This window comes from Penicillium manginii (assembly GCF_028828005.1).
Source record: "Penicillium manginii strain IBT 31320 chromosome Unknown utg000003l:1.0-959480.0:1.0-959601.0, whole genome shotgun sequence".
Classification (NCBI taxonomy): Eukaryota; Fungi; Ascomycota; class Eurotiomycetes; order Eurotiales; family Aspergillaceae; genus Penicillium; species Penicillium manginii.
In genome coordinates, this window is record NW_026643104.1 from 735 (window position 1) to 16802 (window position 16068).

At 51.2% G+C, this 16068-nt stretch overlaps 7 protein-coding genes across 7 annotated transcripts; 6 read left to right on the forward strand and 1 right to left on the reverse strand.

Annotated features, from left to right (window-relative positions):
* Positions 1–1099: 1099 nt before the first annotated feature.
* N7533_003359 (uncharacterized protein) lies at positions 1100–1429 on the forward strand (the record flags this gene model as incomplete). The annotated part of the gene is made up of 1 exon (XM_057100009.1): positions 1100–1429. One exon carries the CDS (start codon positions 1100–1102, stop codon positions 1427–1429), a length of 330 nt encoding a protein of 109 aa, XP_056962697.1.
* A 2253-nt stretch (positions 1430–3682) lies between these two features.
* N7533_003360 (uncharacterized protein) lies at positions 3683–4819 on the forward strand (the record flags this gene model as incomplete). Its single annotated transcript, XM_057100010.1, has 4 exons — positions 3683–3719; positions 3794–4046; positions 4144–4566; positions 4627–4819. 4 exons carry the CDS (start codon positions 3683–3685, stop codon positions 4817–4819), a joined length of 906 nt encoding a protein of 301 aa, XP_056962698.1.
* An 828-nt stretch (positions 4820–5647) lies between these two features.
* On the forward strand, positions 5648–7103 carry N7533_003361 (bifunctional nucleoside/nucleotide kinase/histidine phosphatase family protein; the record flags this gene model as incomplete). The annotated part of the gene is made up of 3 exons (XM_057100011.1): positions 5648–5699; positions 5783–6375; positions 6453–7103. 3 exons carry the CDS (start codon positions 5648–5650, stop codon positions 7101–7103), a joined length of 1296 nt encoding a protein of 431 aa, XP_056962699.1.
* A 177-nt stretch (positions 7104–7280) lies between these two features.
* Positions 7281–10648, forward strand: N7533_003362 (uncharacterized protein; the record flags this gene model as incomplete). Its single annotated transcript, XM_057100012.1, has 4 exons — positions 7281–7288; positions 7415–8441; positions 8462–9957; positions 10024–10648. 4 exons carry the CDS (start codon positions 7281–7283, stop codon positions 10646–10648), a joined length of 3156 nt encoding a protein of 1051 aa, XP_056962700.1.
* Positions 10649–10675: 27 nt separating this feature from the next.
* N7533_003363 (EKC/KEOPS complex subunit Gon7) lies at positions 10676–10951 on the reverse strand (the record flags this gene model as incomplete). The annotated part of the gene is made up of 1 exon (XM_057100013.1): positions 10676–10951. One exon carries the CDS (start codon positions 10949–10951, stop codon positions 10676–10678), a length of 276 nt encoding a protein of 91 aa, XP_056962701.1.
* A 275-nt stretch (positions 10952–11226) lies between these two features.
* On the forward strand, positions 11227–13739 carry N7533_003364 (HbrB domain-containing protein; the record flags this gene model as incomplete). Its single annotated transcript, XM_057100014.1, is given in 2 exon segments — positions 11227–12580; positions 12592–13739. 2 exon segments carry the CDS (start codon positions 11227–11229, stop codon positions 13737–13739), a joined length of 2502 nt encoding a protein of 833 aa, XP_056962702.1.
* Positions 13740–15100: 1361 nt separating this feature from the next.
* On the forward strand, positions 15101–15760 carry N7533_003365 (uncharacterized protein; the record flags this gene model as incomplete). The annotated part of the gene is made up of 1 exon (XM_057100015.1): positions 15101–15760. The coding sequence occupies one exon, from the start codon at positions 15101–15103 to the stop codon at positions 15758–15760; it is 660 nt and encodes a 219-aa protein (XP_056962703.1).
* Between the last annotated feature and the right edge of the window lie 308 nt (positions 15761–16068).

Consider the following 16068-nt stretch of genomic DNA (forward strand, 5'->3'; position numbering starts at 1 on the left):
ACCATCAAAAGCTATCAATTCCAACGCCAGGCAGCATCAATCAAGCGATTACTAGAATATCGAGATGTTTCACCCAATAGCGATATATATACAGCAATTCGGAGCAGACTACCAAAGGTGCATACTTATTAATCAGCTTGTAATGCTGACGACTACATATGAGCGTGTAATGGCAGAGAATGGACAAAAGCAGCAAAAAAAGGCCTTACCTAATAAGCAATTGGTATACGAAGGTGGAATGACTGCCGAAAAGTCAATGCGTCTACAAATTGAGCATGAGCACCAAATGGCAATACCCCCGGGTGCCACGGCGTATTCCGGCAGCTACAGAGACGACGATTCAGGAGGCCTGTACAGCGCTGTACTAATTGCAAGAGCCAAGCACAAGCGGAATAGGTGCCCGGTTGTGAATAGTGCTTAGTTTTTGCAATATATTTTTATATGGTGGTTGTGTAATATTCAATATATATCGTTATAATGTAGGTGGGGTGGCGGCTCGGTGGTGGTGGCGGTTCGGTGGTGAAACACGTTCTCACGTTAAGTCTGTATACTAAACCTTAGGTAACACTAGTGACGGTGCAGTAAATGGTCGTGCCTTCCCTCAACTTCTTCTCCTCCTCTCTTCATCCACATTATTTTCTTCTCTTTTCTTTTTTCCTCCAACGCATCTCTTCTCATCTATTTCCTCGCACCCAAATCTCGGATCTCGTCCCAAGCTCTCCCCGACACCAGCTCTGCCAGAGTGGTGCGAGCAGTGTTTACCAACTTCGGATCTCCGTCCAGGTGCCAAAAATCACCCTGCCTCAAAGCTCGCCTCAATTCATCCAGTTCTTTGAAACTTCCGGCCTGCCTCATTCCGAGGCGCCGATAGCACGCTGCACACGCAACAGTCCCACGGGCTACAACAGTGATAAAGAAGCATACTCGGGGGTTTTGACTAAAATCATTGCTGCACACATCCACTCAATAGCCCGCCCATCTTCTCTTCCCCTTTGAACTTTCCACCTGAGCCCAACATCCAATCTTGTGGGGAGTCTAATTTCGAGATGGACATCACAACAATCACAATCACATCCATCCTCGATCCCGTATCTCCGCAATGACCAAGTGTTATTTGAAGGACCCCTCGGATCCTCCACGTGGTAGGGCGAACAAAAGGGAAGAGAATACACCTCCAAATGAGGCACCCGAGCCATCGGCTGATCAGGAAGAAGACCCGGCACCCAACACAGGGAAAAATCCAGGAACGTCTCCCTCGACCGGTCATGAACCGCAATATGTGACCTCTCTGTCAAGCCCCCCAGACCCAACAACAGACACCACGGCCAGTCAGCCACGAACAATTGAAGAACTCAAAGAGATAATAGATCGTGACGTCACAGAGCTGGTGACCAAGTGGTTAAGCTTTACCCTTAGACCAGCCGTATGACGCGCGCTATGATTAAGTCATTGACAAGTTCATCAATTCCATATGAGAGAGATTTATAGGAAGGAAAGGGGTACGATGACTGACAAGGCTTTCAGAGACTGGACCCTGGAGAAACTCAAGGAAAGGTATCAGGTCATTCTCGAAAGAATTTTGTAAGGTAAGCACGTTGGTTCCCATTGCAGTGTCCTGTACTGATGACTTTGAAGAAGAGGATCGAAATGCCGACACAGCAAAACACAGCAAGAAGTGATTCTAAAGGATTGGAGTATCCCCGCACTTTGAGTTGAAAAGTAGGCTGTGGTCGAGAGTTCCAGGTTGCAGGCCTCGGGGTTGTGAGCGAGTTCTCGAGAATATTGATAGCGGCTAGCGATCGGTGAATATTATCGAGGTGGACGAGCTTGTCTGTTCCGGCGACAATTGTATTTGTCTGTGGAAGGACCTGTTTATGTGGCCACTGAGTCAGAACGAGTTGACAAGCACTACCAACTTTCAAGGAACTGATGGGATGAGCTGTTCGAAATTTATATGTTCTTACTTTATTCTCTTTCTCTCGTTGGGAGCTCTGGTTTATGACTCTTTTATCGATTGGTTCGAGAGGATAGTTTTCTAGTACATGTACCGAATCCATCCTGCGTCCTTATTCTCAACTCCTAATACCGACTTGCCCTGTATGCAGCGTAAATTTCCCCTTTTAGATCTCAAGTGTTTCCGACAATGGCACACGCGAATTCTGCATCGCCAAGGATTAAACCCTGACCATAGCCCTCTTTTATGGAATGGTGAACTTTCCAAACGCCACGTCCCCAGAAAGAGGGGATTGGTATATCTCCACGGACATTAGATGAATGAGCAAAATGCCACACACTGCCAGTGAAGCACGGCGTCTAATCTCCCCTTTCACCTCCTCTCGCATCTTTACTCCTTCTTGATCAAATGGAATGCTCCGATTGAAATGAGATCTATTAGTATTACAAGCGATGGTAACGTGCATCATAATTGGCCCAGTTTCCATTGCACTATCCAAGAGTCGAAAAGGCATTCATTCTATTCCGGCTCTCCAGCACTTCCGAAAGCCTACGGTGACAAAATACAAGACACTGCAAACCCCCAGGTCATCAATGGGCTCCTTCGAAAACCGGAAGATTTCACCGGGATGCTTGATGGCATAGCTGGACTCGGTCATGACGAATAGGATCAGGATAGCCAGTTCTACTCTCGGAGATCTCATCAAGAGAACCCGCAGCCCGGATTCAGAGCGACCCTGGCAATGAATGGACTAATCAAGAGACGGACCAACGTAGATCGCAGAAAAGCATTCGTCTCCTCGTAAGATGAATCCAGCAGATGGAGATTTCTCGTATTGCCAGGCAGTATCGTTTGTAGGTCTTAAGGCAACTTCCGGTCCTGGTCCACTACCACCGATAGCTCCAGTGACTTGGCAAGGTATGTTTCGGATATTACAGATGGGAAGAATGGTTTGAAGGAAATATTCATTATCATTATCATTATCATTATGCGTATCTAGTATGCAGCGATGCTGACAAAGGACCTGTGAATCTTGTAAATGTTAGCGCGATGCTATCACTTGGCATGGGATGACAGAAAAGGAGTAAAGGAGCTCAGTCAGATAGCAGTTGGACAAGTTTTATCAACAAAGAAGTTCAGAACAGGTCTGTGTGAAATGGTTTTCTCATCATAAGAGCGGGCGGGGGCGGCGTGGTGGGCAGAGAAGAAGAAAAGTGGAAAGATGACGAAGGATTGCGACATACCGAGTTAGTAGGAGCAGCTGGGACAATTAGAGACGCTTGTCTTGTCAAGGCCCAGCTGCAATGGATGTTTTGAGGCGACATTGCGAAACTGCATCAAGTTTGCATTGTGCCAGTGTTGGGATGCGACTTTGGCTAAGACGGCGATTGACGCAGGCCTGGTTGGAATAAATCCAAGACCCGGAACTTCCGCTCAAAATATTGCCATTGGCAAATTCCAGAGGGAATTGTGTTGAAGGGATGAAGAAAAGAGAAAATTTGCGGCGGAGCAAGAGAATTAAATATGCGGTGGTGGATCCAGTTTGCATTGTTTGCACAAAAAAAAAGATGGGCGAGGGAGACTCGCGTTGGCGTGGCGGGGTGAGTCGATTCTCATTTGGTATTTTCGGGAAAGAAAAAAAAGTGAACCGAAGATTATTCTCCAAGAATATTTCCAGTGAGTCGAGGTCGTGGTGTGTATATCTTGTCCACGAACTAACCATAGCAGATGGCCGAGACCGAGATCACCAACCCGAGCGAGCAATGTGCGTACCTCCGTCAAAACAATCGTGCTGCACACATGACAGGATCAATGCTTACAATATTTCACGGTTCACAGCGCCTAGCTCGCCTTTCCAGAATGTCCGCACGAATGGTCGTGCCTTTGAGTCGCCCAACTGGCGTATGAAGGGCGAAGGTGGTGCCCCCGCGTCCCCCTCCCCTCGCGCCAGCACTTCTCGCCCTTCATTCGGTCAACGAGGACAGACCCCACAGGCGATCACTGACGGTCGCCGCTTATACGTCGGAAATATGCCATATACGGCGAAGGCGGAGGATGTGGAGGCGTTGTTCACGGCGGCCGAGTTTTCCATGTATGTTTGTGTTTGCTGGCGAGCATTGGGGAAGACGAAGATCACCACCCTCCTTTTTGGATTGGTTTGAATGTCGCTGATGATGATTGATCTGCAGTGAGCGTGTCGATATCGCCGTTGACCCTTTCACTGGCCGGAACCCGTCGTACTGCTTCGTCGACGTGGGAACTAAAGAAGAGGCAGCCCGCGCGATGGCTGAGTTGGATGGGAAGGAGTTGCTGGGACGCATGGTGAGAATTAAGCCTGGTGTGCAACGATCTTCGGCAAACCCGGGGTCACCTTCGCCTTCGACTTCAAGTGGTATGGGAATGATGGGAACATCTGGGGTAGCATCTCCCAGCATGGACCGTTGGCGCCGTCCGGACCAAAGCGCCACCGCTGGCAGCTCCAGCTCCAGCCTCAGCACTCCTAAGACGCAAGGTGATTCCAGCCGAAGGGTTTATGTGGGTGGACTGCCACGAGTGGCGGATCAGGAGGAGTTGCAGAGCAAAGTGACAGGGTTCTTCCAGGGATATGAAGTGTAAGTATTAGTGGGGGAGACAGGGTCAGAGACAAGTGTACTAACAGTGGATGTGTATAGGCAAGAAGTGAGTAAGCTGTTTGCACCACACCCGGCCAAGCGATTCGAGCCCGGTGAGCACAACTATCTCTTTGTGGAGTTGGCGAGTGTGGAAGAAGCCCAACGGGCAATGGACAGCCTTAATGGGGTGGATGGACCGTGGGGAGGGCCATTGCGAGTGCAACGGGCCCGAGGAGAGCAGGTGGCGAAGTAATGTGTATGATAAAGATGTATAGACTGAATAGATGTATAGATCGGCAGAGTATCAAGAGTATCGACAGAGTATCGACAGAGTATGAAGTATCAAAAGTATCAAGTAGTAGAAGAAGTCAAGTGATGACGTTAGTGGATCCGCTTCACCGCATTCTCCCTCAACTTCATCAACTTCTCATCTTCTTAATCTCCCCCCATTCGTTCTCTCTTTGTCTTTGTCTTTGTTCTATTTCCTATTTTCAATTTCCATTGACGGCTTGGCTAATTGCTGATTGCTGATTTGCTGCCCTCCCTCCCCGGCTGTACTTGGGCTTGTCTTCAAGTTGTCTTCCTATTCTTCCCGACTCTTCCACTTTCACCCATTTTCGCCATGTCGACAGGAAGTGTTATTCGGAGCCAGGAGCAGCACAAGGTGTTTGTCGCAAGTGTAAGTTCTCTTCCCCTTTATGGGATTCCTTTCTATCATCTCCCCCCTGTCTATTTTCCTATTCTGCCCCTCAATGAGGGGTATCGCGGGTTGCGCCCCTCTCACCTCGGTCCGTTCCCCGCGGGGAGACGAGCGTGAATGGCTAGGTCAATGAGCCAAATTCTTAGCTGCAATCGCTTCCGTCGATCCGACGTTAGTTTGAGATCTTTTGTTCCGTCTGACTGCAGGTGTGATCCTTCAGTTGAACTCCGCTGCAGTCCACCAGTCCCATCAACATCACCCGATCCCAGTTATATTCCCACCTGCACCAACCATGCTCTCCACCACTACATATCACAAAACGTCTCCCAGCGGCTCATCGGCTTTTAACTTACAATCTATCCAGTCCGATGAATCCAGAATATGCGTTGTGATGGTCGGCTTGCCGCCAACAAGAGTCTGATCGCCGGCAAAGGTATGTTCACATCGGAACCGCCAATCAGCCCATATGCCTGTGATATACCACTATGAACCACCGCTGATACATATTCCTCCTAGCCATGCGATACCTCGCCTGGGTCGGAATCCCCGCAAAGGTCTTCAACGTCGGTACCTATCGTCGCAGTAACACCCCGCAGCCCCAGGCCACCTTCTTCGACCCACACAATGAAGAAGGCGAGCGCATGCGTCGCGCCGCCGCCGAAATGGCCGTCGCCGACATGATCAACTGGTTCCACGACGACACGCAAAAGGGCGTTGTCGCTATCCTCGACGCAACCAACTCAACCAAGGACCGCCGCAAGTGGATCTACGAAAGGTGTCGCGATGCCGATATCGAAACCCTTTTCGTAGAATCCATCTGTGACGACGAAGATCTCATCATGAACAATATCCTCGAAGTCAAGACCGATTCTCCTGATTACAAGGGGCAGGACCCTGAGCTGGCGGCGCTGGACTTCCGCAAGCGTATTCGTAATTATGAGAAGGTTTATGAGACTATTGATGACCATGAGAAGCAGTATACTTATGTTAAGCTGATCAATGTTGGCTCTACGGTGATCATCAACCAGATCAAGGATTACTTGTCCAGTCGTCTTGTCTACTATATCCAAAACCTTCACATCAAGCCTCGATCTATCTGGCTATCACGAGTGAGTTGACCTAATCTCCACCAGCGCCCTTTCCGAGTCCGTCAGCACATCAAAAGCTAACAAACGACGCAACCCAGCACGGCGAGTCCGAATACAACCTCACCGGCAAAATCGGCGGCGACTCCAACATCTCCGAGCGAGGCGAAGCCTACGCCCGCGCCTTACCCTCCCTCCTCCGCAAATCCGGCGTACCCCCCAACACAAAGATCGTAATCTGGACCTCGACGCTAAAACGCACCATCCAAACCGCCCGCCACCTAAAAGCAGAAACAGGGTTCGAAAAGCTAGAATGGAAAGCCCTGGACGAACTCGACTCAGGTGTCTGCGACGGTCTGACCTACGAGGAGATCGCCGACAAGTACCCGGAAGACTTCAAGGCCCGCGACGACGATAAATACAACTACCGCTACCGTGGCGGCGAGTCGTATCGGGATGTGGTTATCCGTCTTGAGCCTATTATCATGGAACTGGAGCGCAGTGAGAACGTCATTATCGTTACGCACCAGGCTGTGCTTCGGTGCATCTATTCTTATTTCTTGAATGTTCCTCAGGAGAAGAGTCCATGGATGGAGGTGCCCTTGCATACGCTGATCAAGTTGACGCCTCGTGCTTATGGCACCGAGGAGAAGCGCTTCAAGGCGGATATTCCGGCTGTTTCGACTTGGAGGGGCAAAGGGACTTCGGCGAAGCATCAGGAGTTTCCGGCTGAGAATGAGAAGGGTGCTTGATGGGTTGGTTGCATTCGTTGGCGTTGGTGTTTGTGGATTGGATTGGATTGATTGTTGATTCTTGGTGATTCATCGATACCAAAATATTGTAATTTTGAGCTGTGAGCTGGAGCTGCGAGGCTTGAATGTACATTTGCAGCAATTGTGTGTTTGTAATAGATCTAAATGTAGATGTAAATGCAAATGTAGGTATTTCTGCTGGAGTAGACTGTTTCTGCCTCAGGCACGCTGACTAACAAGACGTCACTCCAACCACCGCAATAGCTCCATCTCCAACTCCCCAACCAGTCAAGCTGCAACAGCTCTAACAGCTCTACGCGCGGCGCGATGTTATCCGCCTTCACCGCGCGAGCCCTGGTGGACCTCAAACCCCGCGATCGCTCCCGAATAGACTCCGTCCTCGCCTACGGAGACAGAATCCTCGCCGGCCTAAACAACGGCACTCTCCGCATCTATCGCGTCACCGATACCCTGAGCGAGGAAGCTCACGACAGGAATGACAATGACCACAACAATGACAATGACGATGGCGGCGATGGTGGTGGTGGTGGCAGCAAGACCGAACTCCTGCGCGAACTGGACAAATTCGCCCGCTACAAGATCGAACAACTCGCCCTGGTGAAAGAAGCGAAGGTCCTGGTCAGTCTGAGCGGGGGTGTCGTCAGTCTGCACGATTCGCAGGATTATGGGCTCTTGCAAACGTTGGCCCAGGCGAAGGGTGCTTCTGTTTTTGCCATTACGTCGAATGTTGTGAATGATCCTGATACGAATGTTCCGGCCATTGTGTCGAGATTGGTCGTTGCTGTTAAAAGGAGGATTCTTATGTGGGTTTGGAGAGATATGGAGCTTGAAGATGAGGGCCCCGTTAGTGAGTTGAGTCTTCCTGCTGCTGTTAAGACGTTGGAGTGGGTGTCTGCGACGAAGATTGTTGTCGGTCTTTCGTCCGGTTTTGTTATGGTTGATGTTGTTTCCGCTGTTGTGGAGGAGTTATCTGGGGGTCCGGGGAGTATGGAGGAGTCTTCTTCTGCTGCTGGGAGGTTTACCGGCGTTGGTGCGGCGAGTATGAGTTACATTGGGATGGGTGGGATGGTGCCGAGGCCGTTGGCGACGAGGTTGAGGGAGGGCCAGATTCTCCTGGCGAAGGATATCAATACGCATTTTATCGATTTGCAGGGCCACTCGCTTGGGAGGAGGCAGATTACTTGGTCGCATGCGCCGGTGGAAGTCGGGTATTCTTATCCGTTTTTGCTAGCTTTGCATGATTCTTCCAAGGGGGTGCTGGAGGTGCGGAATCCCGAGACTCTTTCGTTGCTGCAGTCTATTCCGTTGCCGGCTGCGGTATTTTGCATATTCCGCAGCCGAATATTAGTCTTGCGCATGCGGGGAAGGGATTTCTTGTTGCGAGTGATCGCACTATTTGGCGCATGGAGGCTTTGAGTTATGATACGCAGATTGATGCGCTGGTTGAAAAGGGTTATCTTGATGAGGCTATCAGTCTCCTTGGTATGCTTGAGGATGCTCTGGTCAAGGATAAGGCTAGCCGACTTCGCTCGGCGCAGTTGGAGAAGGCTCAGAGTCTCTTTGCTTTGCACAAGTTCCGTCATTCTTTGGATCTGTTTACTGAAGTTTCTGCTCCGCCCGAGACTGTTATTCGCCTCTATCCGAAGCTCATTGCTGGTGAGCTCTCGGCAGTTCCGGTTCAGGATCCCGAAGAAGCTGCCGCCAACGTCAATGCCAATGAGTCGGATACAAAACCCAGCGGTTCGGATGGTTCGTCTGAGCCTCCAGTTGGACAGTCCATGTATGCAACCTCGGTGCTGTCTCTACTTCGCAGGACCGAAGAAGGCAGCGATACGAGCAGCGTTCGGGGTGAAGACAAGGATAAAGAGAAGGACAAGGACAAGGAGCTTAAGATGGCTGTTCGAGAGCTGCAAGGATATTTGGCAGATGTTCGACGACGTTTCCAGCGTTTCCTCGGACCCGATGGAACCCTCAAGCTCCCTGTCCCTACAGCTAGTACGGATGAAGCCAGCGCTTCTGTTCTGAAATTACTCGACTTTCCCTCGGAAGATGAGTTTCTGGATACCATCCGTGACAAGGCTCGACTGGTCGACACCACGCTTTTCCGCGCTCATATGTACGCTACACCATCGCTTGCAGGATCTCTCTTCCGAATTGCCAATTTCTGCGACCCAGAGGTCGTGATGGAGCGATTGGAAGAAACGGGTCGATACAACGACCTCATTGACTTTCTCTACGGGAAGAAGCTGCATCGACAAGCTCTGGAGTTGCTTCATCGATTTGGGCAGGAAGAATCGGGTCTGCTCAGCGGTCCGATGCGTACTGTTGGATATCTTCAGAATCTACCCCCAGATCAAATAGACCTGATCCTTGAGTTTGCAGATTGGCCTGTTCGCACCCAGCCCGAACTGGGGATGGAAATTTTCCTCGCTGAAACTGAGAATGCTGAGACGCTGTCTCGCCCGCGTGTACTCTCGTTCCTCGAGGGTATTGATGCGAAGCTTGCCATTCGGTATCTCGAGCATGTCATTCAGGAATGGAATGACCTGACACCGGACCTGCATCAGCGCCTGGTGGTCTTGTACCTGGATCAGATTACTGCGCACAAGGACAGCGATGCGGACACAGACACAGCCACGGAGTATAGTTCCAAGTTCCTGGCCATGCTCAAAGACAGCGAGCAGTATTCTCCCGCAAAGACCCTGGACCGACTTGACCGCGACGACCCCAATTTCTACGAGGCCCGAGCTATTCTATTCAGCAAGATGGGGCAGCATCGCCAGGTACTGGAGATCTACGTGTTCAAGCTGGAAGATCACGAAAAGGCAGAAGAGTGAGTATTTGATGAATCTCCTAACTATTCGGCCATTTCTCGCCAACTAACCTTATTTTTTTCTAGATACTGCAACCACGTCCACCTCTCAGAAGAACAAGACCAAGAAGACACCATCTACCTCACCCTCTTATCCCTCTATCTCACACCACCCCACAACCAGAAAATCCAGAATGGGCCCGCCCTCGCCATCCTCGCCAAACACGGTTCCAGACTCCCGGCCGACGCCGCACTAGGTCTGATCCCAGCCGAGCTGGAAGTGCGCGAACTAGAATTCTACTTCAAGGGCCGCATGCGCGCGGCCAATTCGGTCTTCAATGAAGCTCGCATTGTGACTCAGCTTCGGAAGGCGCGGGATCTTCAGATCCAGGCCCAGCTTGCTCTTGGCGATGGGGTTATCAGCGGTGGGACACGCGCTCGACATGTCACGGTCACGGAGGAACGCATTTGTGGGGTTTGTCATAAGCGGTTGGGTGGGAGTGTGATTAATGTTTTTCCTGAGTATGTTTCCTTCCCCTTCTCTGTTGTGTGGTGTGGTGCAGTGTGGTGCAGTTCAGTGCTAACCAACCCTTCTCTCCCAGCAACTCCGTCGTGCACCTTGGCTGTGCGAATCGAGTTTCCAGTGTTGGGGGTAGGTGGCTTGATTTTTGCGATTTGGTTGGTTTGGTTTGGTTTCGTCTCCTCTTTTTGATACCCAGTAGTTATAGCATTGGCCAATTCAAGCATCCTCTTCCACTAGTTCTTCTCCGTAGTAGTCCTCCTCCTTGGCTTCCTTCTCGGAGACAGTGCCTTGAGCCTTCTTGTCTTCTTCCATGCGGGCTGTCAGGTAGACATTGATTTCGTCCTGAATTTTGGGGACTAGTGATTGTAGAGCTGTTAGGTGGGCGGTTTTGCTGGCGAGGGAACCATCGGTGGAGGGGAATTCGTGGGAGAAAGTTTTGGGGTCGGTGTCTGGGGCAGTGTAGACTGCGTGGAGGTTTGCTTGAGATGACATTGAGGAGTGGAGTAGTGGGTGTTATGGAGTGTAGAGAGTGTAAAGTGAAGAATTGAAGGGAAAAGTTGGCGGGGAAGGCAGATCGACCTGACTAAACCCGAAGCAGGCAGCTTGTTTTCCTCAACACCCAACCACATCACTCATTCTACTCTACACATCTACATCTACACCTACACAGAGTACAATTACACTTCTACTCTTACTCTACATTGCATCTACCTGCTGAAGTTGACAGAGTACTACTCCTACTCTACCCTCACCCTGCATGGCCCACTATGAATCGTCCTCCGCAACAGCAACACCCTCATCACCGCCCTCCCTCCGATGATGATGACGACTCCGACGACGAATTGCGACGTCCCGGCTCCTCCGGCAGTGATGCCTCTTCCAATGTGACCAGACTTTCCGCCACTCCCATCACTCCCATAGATCGTCCACCGGGAGCCGGCTACTTCTCCCCAAACCCACGATCGAACTCAGCCACTTCATCGCCTCAACACCAACACACCGCACGCCCAATGCCGGACTCCTCACGTCGCCCGTCGGGTCGGGGCCCGTCTATTGAACTGCAGCGACATCGCTCAAGACATCACTCCCAGGGCTTCTTTGAACCTTCCCTCCCCACTGCCTCCTCCGAGCAGATGCCGCCGCAGGTCTCGGCGTCTCGGATCGCCGCCCAGGCAGCCATGCATCAACAAATGTTACAGCAGCAGCAGTTACAAGTCTCACAACAACAGTCAAGACGCCCGCAACATCCAGTCTCCCCCATGGAAGATAGTGGCTCGCGCCGGAGCGTTAGTGCCTCTCCGCCATTGGTCCCTCTTCCACTACGAATCAACCAGCCAACACCGTCGCTTCCACCGCCGACAGCAGGCAACGTCGCAACAACCGCCGCCAACGTCGTCTTCCCTCGCGCAGGCTCCCAGCCCCCCAAACCTCAACCCGAGAAACAAAAGAAAAAGAAGCTCTTTTCCAAACCAAAACATATCGGCATTAGCAGAGATAAAGATGTCTTCAAGGATCGCGGTCTTCCTTCGCCGAGCAAGCTACCCAGTTTGTCGCGCATGGTCAGCTCCTCCAACACGAGTATGGCCGATCTCCCTTCCAATAACTCATCCATGTACAATCTCTCCAATGCATCGGTCAGCACGGTTGTTCCTGCGGATCGCCCACCCGCCCCGCCAGAGAAGGATAAGGATAAGGAAAAGGACAAGGACAAGCATAAGCACCATTTCTTGTCGCGGCAGAAGCTCAAATTGAAGGACCGTGGTGACGATCACTTTAACCTGCCTCTTTCTTCTGCCTCGAGTAATTCTCGACCGACCGACCCCAATGCTCCACAATCGCTTTACTCGTTTACCAACCCGGCCTCGCCAGCGCCTGGGGCTACCTTTGGCAAGTCAGTCAGCGGCTTAGACCTGTTGCACGGTGGCCGAGCAAAAAAGAAGGAGAAAGAGGCGATACTCGAAAGCGAACAATTGGAATGGCTGGCCAGTTCCAATAGTGCCACAGGTCCCGCCGCGGGTCCTTCTTCCCTTAACAGCACCACCGGACCTCTCGGGGAAGCCATGCTGCGCGAGACACTGCAAGGCTTTGGCCTGAACAATATGTCCCCGAAGACGCATGGGAGTTCCTCAAAGCAAAACTCATGGTCATATTTGACGGCGAGGATGTCCGCATCGCCATTGAAGACCTCAACAAGCTGGTCATCGTGCATCTCCAGCGCTGCGTGCACAAACGCACACCCACAACCATCATCGCCGACCTCCAAGACCTTCTCGAAACCGGCTTTGCCAATCTCAATGCTAGCTCCCTCATCGGCATCCCCGATGAAAAGGTCGTCCCGCACCTCGTACAAATCTGGCTCCTATTCTTCGGCACCATCCTCCCATTCATTCAAGCTGCTTTCCTCCCCTTGGACCATGAATTCAAGGGCGTTGGCTCAATAATGACCGGTCGCGAGGCGCGCGAATTCTGGGGCGACATGCCCGCAGGCGGGAGTCTTGATGTTCGCAATCTCGTCCTCATCGCGTTCCGCGATCGCATCATTCTGAACCGCTACGATGCTCTCAAGGCTACATTCTCCCGCCTCAGTCTCGACAGCATCAATGCGGGATTCCCAACGCTCAGCGTAACGGCCAAGACAACTGGTACAGGACACGGCGGCCGGCCTGGGACAGCGGCTTCACTGGACGCAGGATTCGGAAGCTTCAATTCCCAATCTTCGACTCTGCTCAGCACTGTCGCGGATAGTTACTCTTCCGACTCGGTGAGTGCGTTGGCCGCGGCGAATTTGCCCCGTCCGTCGAGTAGTGATTCTCGCAGTCGCGCTGCGTCGAATACGTCTTCGAACCCGGACGCGGCTGCTTTTTCGGCTATTTCCCCGCCTTCGACGAGGCCTCCGGTTATGCATCGCGCTAACTCGGCTGATTCTTCCCATGTCATTACGGAGACTGTTGGTCGGATGCTTCAGTGCGTGAGTGTGTTGGCCAGCGTCCAGACTGACGACGCGGCGCAGGAGAAGATTGAAATCCTCGGGAAAACTCTCAAGCATAACTGGCTTGGTCGAGGACGGACGGGTCGAGATCGGAGGGGTTTTGTCGGGGCGAAGATTCGCCCTGTTATGGTTGGGGTTGGTGCTGGGACGCCGATGCTAGATGATAATGAGTCTCTTACGACGGCGGGGATTAGTATTGGTGCTAGTACTAGTACCACGAGTATGAGTGGTTCCAGAGCGAGGGGAGATTCGTCTTCTTCGGATTGGAGTCAGGGGCTTGGGGGAGTATGAGGAGTGCTGGGAGGAGGGAGTTGAGTGTTCTTTAGGGGCTATGATATGATATGGCGATGTTTCGGGTTAGAACTTGATGATTTATGATGGAGTTTGTCGGATTGGATTGGATGGATACAGGGTTTCCATGGACTTGGTGAATCAAATGATATCTTTTTTCTGTGTTTTCTGTGTTGTTCCAGTAGTGAATGTCATTCCAGTAGGCAGCCACCTCGTCCCTCAATACTTCTTCGTCTCCGCCCTCTCCTTCTCTCCCTCTTCTTCTTCTTCTCCCTACACCCCGTGTCATGGTAACTGGGGGAATTGAGGACGGGATTGAGTCTCGGAATACTAGTACCCAAGCCTTCTTCCAATCCGAAGATGCCTCTCTCATGATTGCGCGGGAATAGGAATACTAATCTGTTCATATTGGAGATTGGCTCCTGTGCCTTTTCTCTACGCTATACAGAGTACATTCTTTCTTTCTCTTGCTTTTGTGTTTCTATTTGATTTTTTTTTCTGAGTATGCATAGAGGTCCCATCTTCTTAATGGTAGCACATTCTCCCTCTTTCTTATGGCTGTCTAGGAGAAGAAGTAGAAATAGAAATACTACGAGAGCAGTTTAGACTGAGATTATCGGTGAATGAAAGGGAAAAAACGAGTTCTACTACTAGTAGTGATATGTTGCACCTTCCAGACCAGAAAAACTTCACCTTCTTCCCACTCAACTCGTCACTTCACTCCCTCTCGCTTCACAATCATGGATGCATTCGAGAGAACCATCGCTGCCCTGCAACTACTGGGTCTAGGCAGGTGGCCTCGGCTGATTTCCGAATATCTGCTAACACCCAGGCCGAAAGAGTCTTCGCGCCTGTCCGCCTCTCGCGATGAGACCATTCCTCCTCTGGAACTAGTCATGCCAAGCAAGTAGCCAGGCACTCCTTTTCTCTCGTCTCGTTTCATATCTCACTCTTGCGCTAACTAACCCCCGGCGTGACAGATCTCGAACCTACTCCATTTACTCGTGATAGCGCGGATGGTCCCTCCTCCACTCACGGCTCTGGAAAACCTCACAATGTCCACCGTGGTGATGACCGAAGCTCCGGGGGCGTTACTAGCTACTCGCAGCCATTCGTCACAAATAGATCCAAGGACTTGGAATCAACCGACTCGCCAACACCCACCGGTACGTCCATCGCGAATGACCCCCATGGCACTGTACCATCAAAGTATGCCGCCGTCACGGTGGTAACTAACCTCATCATTCAACCCAGCACCATCCCGCAGTTTCATTCCCACCCATCTTCCGGCCGCAGATCACATCGTCGTCGTCCTTCGAGAGGACATCCAGGCTGGCCGTTTGCCCATATCTCCACCCCCAATGCTCCGCCACATTGTCTACGTCCCGGATCCGCGGGTCTCGTTCGTTATGATATTCTCTGAGACGGATTTCCAGCTGTGGAAGTCGACGGCTGAGTTTCCCGTACTCCATCCGTATCAATCATCTGCGAATAAAATTATTAGAGAGCAGAAGGATACGAAGAAACCGCCGAGCGGAGAGGAGAAGCAAGATGTTGCGAAAGCTACCAATGGAGAGAACCCGCCTGCAAACCTTGCTGGGCCTGGCAAGCTGGCGAACAAGCCTCTTCAAACTACGACTACCCGCGTCCATAAGATTTCTCGACGGATTGCTTTTGAGCAAGGTTTGTGGCATATGGAACTCGAGGATGGAAATGGAAACGGAAATGGAAACGAACCTGGGCAATCTCGTCCGGGTGACAAGATCAATGATGCTCGCGGCGACAAGAACGCTACGGAGCGCGATACAAACACAAACAAGCCTGTCATTGATGGGATTCGAAGTCCTGCTGGCTCTCATCGTGCATCGAGTCTGGATCCAATTCCTGAGGAGAATTCTGTGTTCAAGCCATCTAATTACCCGCAGAGAAAGGTTGTGCGACGATTCATTATCAAGCGGTTTATCAATGAGAATCGTCGGACCCCAATTCACCGAGAAAGAGGAATGCATTCGGTGCAATAATTCGTTTCGTCGGCGATTCTTTCTATCTTGTTGCATCTACTGCAGTGTTTGCTTGCCGTTTACTCCAGTTAGCATCTTGACGATTTTCTCGCTGTTCTTTCGGTAGGTACTGTGGCCATCTAATGCTGTTCAGCTCTGTCGTGGCGGAATTGAGATTAGGGTTAGCTTTTAATTTCCATTTCTTTCTCTCCAATACCATCTCTACACCTCATTTGAGATAGTTTTGTTTGTAGTTGTAGTTGTAGTTCCCAGTTGGCGTGTGACCTTGGTATCACCTGATCCGCGAAACCCTGGAAAGCAGCGAAAAT